General features: G+C 62.4%; 1 protein-coding gene across 1 annotated transcript in view; it reads right to left on the bottom strand.

Moving 5' to 3' along the window:
- The window catches only part of APBA2 (amyloid beta (A4) precursor protein-binding, family A, member 2), a gene marked incomplete at its 5' end in the record, with an annotated part of 19,218 nt that overhangs the window by 11,113 nt on the left and 614 nt on the right, over nucleotides 1-7,491 (bottom strand). The window contains 3 exons of the mRNA XM_014543568.1: nucleotides 1,652-1,688; nucleotides 2,814-2,891; nucleotides 7,364-7,487. Coding sequence (XP_014399054.1) covers nucleotides 1,652-1,688; nucleotides 2,814-2,891; nucleotides 7,364-7,487 — 239 coding nt within the window. The remainder of the gene's footprint in view (nucleotides 1-1,651; nucleotides 1,689-2,813; nucleotides 2,892-7,363; nucleotides 7,488-7,491) is intronic.

Genomic DNA, 7,491 nt, shown 5'->3' with positions numbered 1-7,491 from the left:
CCCGCAGGGAGAAGGGGAGCAGCAGGGGGGCCGGCGGGAGGGCACGCAGCCCGAAGCAGCAGCGCAGAATTCCACCCTGAGCTGCCCTGAGCTGAGGCCACGGAGGGAGACAGGACACAGGGGAGGCGGCCGGTCCCTTGCATTGTCCTCCGATGACACCTGTCCCCCGAGTGTGTGGAGAACACACGTGTCTGCACAGCAGCAGGAGGAGGACAGGAGCTGCAGGCCCCTCGCTGCTGGAGGAAGCCCACCTGCCCTCCGCGCACCCGGGGACGGGAGGCCCTGAGCCCTGGACCCGCCCCTGCCTCCTACAGGGACTGCGGGAGCTGCGCGTGCACAGGGGCTCCCCGTGACCTCACTGGCCCTGAGCCTGCCCCCCGCCCTCCGGGTCTGCGAGGAGGCGGCTGGAGTGTGGGCCTCGAGGTGTCCCGCAGAGCCCACCCTGTCCCCACCCCGGAGGCAGACCCCAGACGCCCAACGGCACACACAGGAACGGTCCACGTCATGTCAAGTGACTTCGCCGAGTCAGCATCCCCCGCGCAGGCCCAACGCACCTCTGAGCCCCACCCCGGCACGAGGACTGCGCGGCACATAACGCACACGGAGCTCCAGGCCGACGCAGCCCCTCAGCCACAGACTGAAGCACCAGGATGGCGTGCGGTGAGCGCTGCGGAGGGAGGGCCGGGCGCTGCCCTAGGAGCTGAGGGTGAACCGGAACCAGCCACGAGGAGAGGAGGAGAGAGCTCTCCGGGCTGAGGCAGGAGCAGGTGCAAAGGCCCTGGGGTAGCACTTAGAAGAGCCACAAACTGCAAACCGCCTGGGCGTGGGGGTGGGGGGCTGGCAGCTGGAACAAGCCGAGGCTACGGAGACGGCTCCAGCCAGAGGGGAGGGCCTCTCTGCAGGGCGTGGGGAGAGGCGACCACGCTGCCTTTAGACAGTAACTGGCTGCAGAGAGGCTCGCTGGTGCGGCCACTATGGAAAACAGTGTGGAGATTCCTCAAAAAAAAACCTAAAAGCAGAATTACCATAGGACCCAGCGATTCCATTTCTGGGCATTTATCAAAAACACACACACATGCTCTAGCCAGCTAGCTCAGTGGATAGAGCGTCGGCCTGTGGACTGAAGGGGTCCATTCCCGGTCGGGGCACATGCCTGGGTTGTGGGCTCGATCCCCAGTGGGGGGTGTGCAGGAGGCAGCCCATCCATGATTCTCTCTCATCACTGATGTTTCTATCTCCCTCTCCCTTCCTCTCTGAAATCAATAAAAACATATAAAAATACAATAAAAGCTGTTGAGCAAAATATGTTACTTTAAAAAACACATACACACACCACAAAAACCCACCATGAACTCGGAAGATACATGCACCCCTACGTTCTTGCAGAATTGTTACTAACAGCCGAGACACGGAAGCAACTTCGGGGTCATCATCGGACGAGAGAATAAAGAAGGGGTGACAGTTACACCCCCACACGGGCTCTGCAGCCCTCGAGTGACCACATGCGCGGGGACCTTGCCCGGTCCCAGCGCCACCTGCACCTCCACGGTGAGCCTTCTCCACAAGCGCCGCAGGAGGCCCCAAAAGTCACAGCACCACTTGCTTTGCCATCACACACACGACCCCCGAGAGAAGGTTCAACGCCGCTTACCAGCCACGAAGCTCGGGAAGGATGCCGCCTTCTTTGTCTGTCGGGAAAGAGACAGGAACAGCTGTGAGCAGGTGGCCCATAACCCAGGCTCAGGGGAGGGAGCAGCACAGCGAGAGGCTGCACCCCTGCCCGGCCCGAAGGCGCCAGCTCCAGGGAGCGAGCGGGACTCGCTCAGGCACCGTGATGGCGGGAGGGCGCGTGTCATCTACGCCCGAGGGAAGCCTTGCTCCCACCCTATCCTCGGAAATGCATGACGGGGTGCAAGAGGCCGTCGGTCACACGGGGACCTCAGGTGAGCAGGTCACTGCTGGAAGGGAGCCCGGAGGCCACACGGCCCTGTTCTCTGACGAGCGGGCGAGAGAAGGACCAGGAGGCTGTGGGTGGGACGAAGGGGCTGGCTGGCCGGTGCTCAGTGGTTAGAGCGTCGCCTGCCACCACAGGGTCTCGGTTCAATCCCGTCAGGGGCGCATGCCAGGTTGCGGTTCGGTCCCCGGGCCCGTCGGGGTGAGTGCGGGAGGCGACCCATCGATGGTCTCTCACATCGATGTGTGTGTCTCTCCCACCCCCCCTTCCACTCCCTAAAAATTATACCTCAGGTGAGGATTCACGACCAGAAAGATAAAGGGGATGCACGTCGCCCGCCTGGCCATCGTCACCTCAACGCCAGACTCTCGCGCAAGCCCTGCCCCTCAGAAAAGGGGAGGAGCTTGCTCTGGGCCTCGGGGGCTAACCCCACCCAAGGCCCTGCACAGGGACTGCTGCTCGCATTGTGCATGGGCTGTTGTCAGAGCCGCTTCTCACCAGGGTCACTTCTCCCCCCGGGGCCATCGGGCGATGCCTGGGGAGGGTGGCTGCTGGCCCCGAGCGGGCAGAGACGGGGACGCTTCCCAACACCCGACAGGGCACAGGACAGCCCGACAGAGAACTATCTGCCCAGCGCCAGCGGTGCCGCTGCCGAAAAGCCCGGGGGTAGAACATGCCAGAGCGGGCAGCGTGAGCGCGGTCAGATCTGGGAGCACACACGGCGTGAGCCTGAGTGCAGGGCCAGCCGCCTCCCCTGCTCCTGCGCGGGGACCCCGCTCTGCGTGGCCGGCCCCCCTCCCCGAAGGCTTGGATGGGACGGGGACCCTGGAGAGGCGAGCGGCCTGCGGACGGGCCTTACCTCTGGGACGTTGTTGTTATCCACGGGCCCGTTGAGGTCGGAGCGCTGCTGCCTCCGCGGCTCCACACCATTGCACACCTGGGGACGGCGAGAGAAAAGGAAACCAAAACTGGAGATGCAATTTGGTACAGTTGTGCACACAGCAAGCGTATGTAGCACGTGTGCATGTAAACGGCAGGCGCATGTAGTGTGTGTACACATAAACGGCAGGTGTATAAACATGTGCATGTAATGTGAACACAAACAGCACATGTATGTAATGTGTGTGCATACAAACTGCACATGCATGCAGCACACATAAACTGTGTAGCGTGTGTACACAAAACTGCATATGTATACAGCATGTGCACATATAAACCACATGCATATGCAGCATGTGCACAAACTCCATGTGTATGTAGCATGTGTGCATATAAACGGCACTGCATGTAGCATGTGTTAGAAACTGCACATGTATGTACTGTGTGCATAATAAACGGCACGTGTATGCAGTATTGTGCATACGTGTGCCCTGGGTGAGCTGCAGGGCCCCTCCTGCAAGGGGTGCCTGGCCCAGGACCATCCCACATGGGTCCCACTGGAGCTGGCTCCTTCCTGAGCTCGGAGGTAACTTCCCAGGGCCCTCTGCCTGCACTGCCCACCTGGCCCAGGTGCACCCGGCGAGGCCCCCCAGAGGGTAGGACAGGGCTCCCCCCACCTGGCCCAGGTGCACCCGGCGAGGCCCCGCAGAGGGTAGGACAGGGCTCCCCCCACCTGGCCCAGGTGCACCCGGCGAGGCCCCCCAGAGGGTAGGACAGGGCACCCCCACCTGGCCGTCCCCTTTAAGGATAGTACATTCAGGACGTGCCCCAGACGCCCTCTGCGGTCCTGCACCCTTGCTAGGTCAGTCCACACAGACCCTGGCGATACCGTACCCTCTTGTTTCTAAGAGATCTACCTTCCCTGGGCTGAGTTCACGGACGGCTGCCGGAGGGCCTTGCTGTCTCACTAGGAGCCAGATAGGCTCAAACACCTCGAAAATAAACCAACAGTCACACCAACTGCATCTGCTGGACAGTGACTGTCGGTATCCCCTCCAGAGTCATAGGTTAACGATGCACACGGTAACCTTCAAGGTGATGTAGCAAGAGGTGGGGCTTGGACAGGTGGTCGGGACTTGTGGGGCGAGGAGGTGGGCCCTGAGGGATTAGGGCCCCAGGAAGTGGCCGCGGAGGGCGCCGCGGAGCCTCCCAAACGAGGACACAGCCAGGGCGGCCCTCTGTGCACCAGGTCCTCTCGGACCCGGGACCTGCCTGCACCGGGACCGGGGACGTCCAGCCTCCAGAAGTGAACTAAACGCTGTGGCTTGTCAGCTGCCCCCTCTGCGTTGCAGCAGCCTGAACAGACCAAGAGCCCACCCTCCTGGGAGCGTCCGGCGCGGGCTGGCGTCTGACTGTCCCGGTGGAGGGAGCGCCAGGGATGTAGAGCGAGAATCTCCCCAGGACACGAGTACCCCGGGGGAGGGGCGACCCCGGGCCTGCCGCCGCCGGGCGCTGGTGCCCGTGGCAAACGGGAGAGGCGTCCCCTCTAGGGCAGTACAAGGTCGCAGGGCCACGTATGACTCTCCCCAAACATCCGCCGCCTCCCGCCCGCCCTCCCTCCGAGTCCGCATTTTCTCCAACTGCCTTCCGACTGCTTGTCACCATGACAACCACAGCTGCGACCGAAGAAGCAGGGCTGCTTGCAAAGAGGCAGCCGGGTGCCTGTGCTGCTTCTCAGGAGATCCCATCTGCTCTCCAGCTCCCACCTCCGGGGAGGGGGCTTGGCAGCCTGGAGCAGCGACCAGAGTAGACCCGGTGGGGCCAGGCTGCTGGCATCTTGGATGAAGATGCCCTTTAAACCCTGCTGCTTCCCCAGACACAGCAGCCGGCACCTCTGCCAGCGGCGCTGCGGCTCCATGGCTGACACCATCCCCTGCACCAGGAGGTCAGGGTTGGATTCCCGTCAGGGCACAGGCCTGGGGTGCGGGCTCGATTCCCAGTGTGGGGCGTGCAGGAGGCAGCCGGTCCATGCTTCTCTCTCATCATTGATGTTTCTCTCTCCCTCTCCCTCTCCCTTCTCTCTGGAATCAATAAAACACACACACACGTATTTTTAAAAAAATATAAAAGTAAGAGGCCAGCCAGGGGTTCTCTGGTCCTTGCAGCCCACAGGGAAGGCAGGGCCACGCCCCTCCTGACTTCAGCACCTTCAGCTGGAGCCCGCATCGGCCACCCCCAGCGCAGATGACACGTGTAACAGGAAGTGCCATGTGCTAATGTGGCGGGACCCCCTCCCAGGGCCCCCCATGGAGCTCTGAAACAGAACGAGACCATGTGGCCGGGACCGGCCCCCTCCCCCCGCCAGGACCAGGGCCAGCTGCTCAGGGCCGACGTGTGCCTGTCACAGCGTCTCCTCTACCGAAGACGCTGCCCTAGTCCACACCGGGCTCCAGTGGGGAGAGGAGAGCCAGTCTTTAGTGTCGATGCCGATTCCGTCCGCTTGATTTCACCGACAACATGCACGCTCGCCCCCAGCACACGCCCTCTGGCGCTCACACCGTCACAGTACAGGCCTCCGCCTCCCAGCTCCTCCTGAGCGACAGGCGTGTCAGTGCACAGGACAGCAGCTCGGCCCATCCTATTGGCCCTCACCGTGACTCCGTGTCAGAGACCCCCCCACCCCCCGGGTAGAGGCGTGATCCGTGAGGTGACAGCCTTCTCCAGAAATCCTTCCATGTTCCCGGTTTCCTAAGGCGTCCGTCACTGCTACTCATCTTCTACTCCCACAAAGACGCCCCTTCCTCTCACTCTGGGAGGTGGGAGGGGGAGGTCAGCTGGGACCCTCTGGGTGACGATGCTCCACGGGACCCAGCCAGGGCCCCACAGGGCCACAGGAAGGGCGGCTCAGGACCCCGGACAGCTCCCGCCCAGCAGTGCTCCCTGACCCGGAGGTGGCTCAGAAAACAGGGTGAAGAGATGCACCCCAGAGCCTCGGTGCAGAGCCCATGGGGCGGGGGGTGGAGGGGTGCGGGCATCTGTAATCGTGCTGGTGAGAAAGAAAGAACAGAAAACAACAACATTGTTCTGTTCTTTTCTTTCCTTCCTCTCACCATTCAGGTCACTCCCAAGATACCCATCTGCAGGATGGGAGTCGGACAGAGAATTTCCTAACAGTGACCCCTCGGGGTGATGGATCTCAAGGCCGGCCTGTGGTTTAAAAGCATTGCGGCGAGGCCCACTGGGGAAGCGAGCCAGTGGGTCTGTCTTTTGTCTTTTTTCTAATATATTTTTACTGATTGCAGAGAGGAAGGGCAAGGGAAAGACAGAAACATCGATGATGAGAGGGAATCGTGGATCGGCTGCCTCCTGCACGCCCCACACTGGGGATTGAGCCCACAACCCGGGCATGTGCCCTGACTGGAACTGAACTGTGACCTCCTGGTTCATAGGTCGATGCTCAACCACTGGGCCACGCCGGCCGGGCCAGCAGGTCTTTGTATCCCCCATGTCCCCCTCACCCTGCACACCCAGCCTGAGCCCTGCACACACGTGCGAGAACTAGCCCGACGTGGGGAAGGCATGAGACCAAGGGCGCGAGGCAACAGGACAGCAGCGCCGACAGGAGGATCCCACTCAGGGCGTTTCTGTGGACGCCGCTCGTCCACACGCTCCCTCCCCTGGGAGGCGGCGGCCGCTCTCTCTCCGGGGAGCGTCTCCCTGGCTCAGTCCGAGTCATGGGTCCTAAACAATAAACACGCTCGGACCCAATGGAACGCCTAAGGCTTCCAACACGAGACGTCGCCAAGGCCCCAGGGAGGACATGCCCTGAGGAGGGTCCCTGACCCAGGACAGATGCCACAGGGGACGGAGGAGGGAGGCCTCCAGGAGCATCAGTCCCGTCCCTGCAAAGCCGGGCACACAGCAGACCACCCAGCCACGACGACAGGCTGCCGCCCTGGCCACCCTGCGGAGCTACGCTGTCTGGTGCTGACAAACACGCTCTTCTTGGTCAGCAGCCCCCCTACAAGCGGCACCGGTGACCAGCCCGGCCCCCCACGCTCACACCTGGAGCTGCGAGGCCACGCCCCGGGCCCTCATCCCCACTCACCACCCGGCTGGCGAAGAGCAGAGGCAGAGGCGCCTGTCCTGGCATTTCCTAACGCCTCTGAGGGGTGAGCGTGGGTGACAGGTGAACGTGAGTGACAGGTGAATGTGAGTGACAGGTGAACGTGAGTGATAGGTGAATGTGGGTGACAGGTGAACGTGAGTGACAGGTGAACGTGAGTGACAGGTGAATGTGGGTGACAGGTGAGCGTGAGTGACAGGTGAATGTGAGTGACAGGTGCACGTGACAGGTGAACGTGAGCGACAGGTGAACGTGACAGGTGCACGTGAGTGACAGGTGAGCGTGAGTGACAGGTGAATGTGAGTGACAGGTGCACGTGAGTGACAGGGCAGAACGAAGCCCGTGTTTGAATGGACCCTGGGCCCTTGGGGTCCCCCGCTCCCGTCCCGGGGAGCCGGTCCTACCTGCTCTTGGGGCCACGTGGGCCTCTCCTCGGGGGTCCTGCCCTTGGTCTTGAGGCCTCTCGGGGGGTCTCCGGGGAGCCTGGCCTGGGGAGGGAGGCTGAGCGACGTGGGCCTGCCCTCTGGTCTGC

Source organism: Myotis brandtii, unplaced genomic scaffold, assembly GCF_000412655.1.
Source record: "Myotis brandtii unplaced genomic scaffold, ASM41265v1 scaffold329, whole genome shotgun sequence".
In the NCBI taxonomy this organism is placed as follows: domain Eukaryota; kingdom Metazoa; phylum Chordata; class Mammalia; order Chiroptera; family Vespertilionidae; genus Myotis; species Myotis brandtii.
The sequence above is the reverse complement of the archived record's forward strand: the minus strand, read 5'-3'. Positions and strand labels throughout refer to the sequence as shown.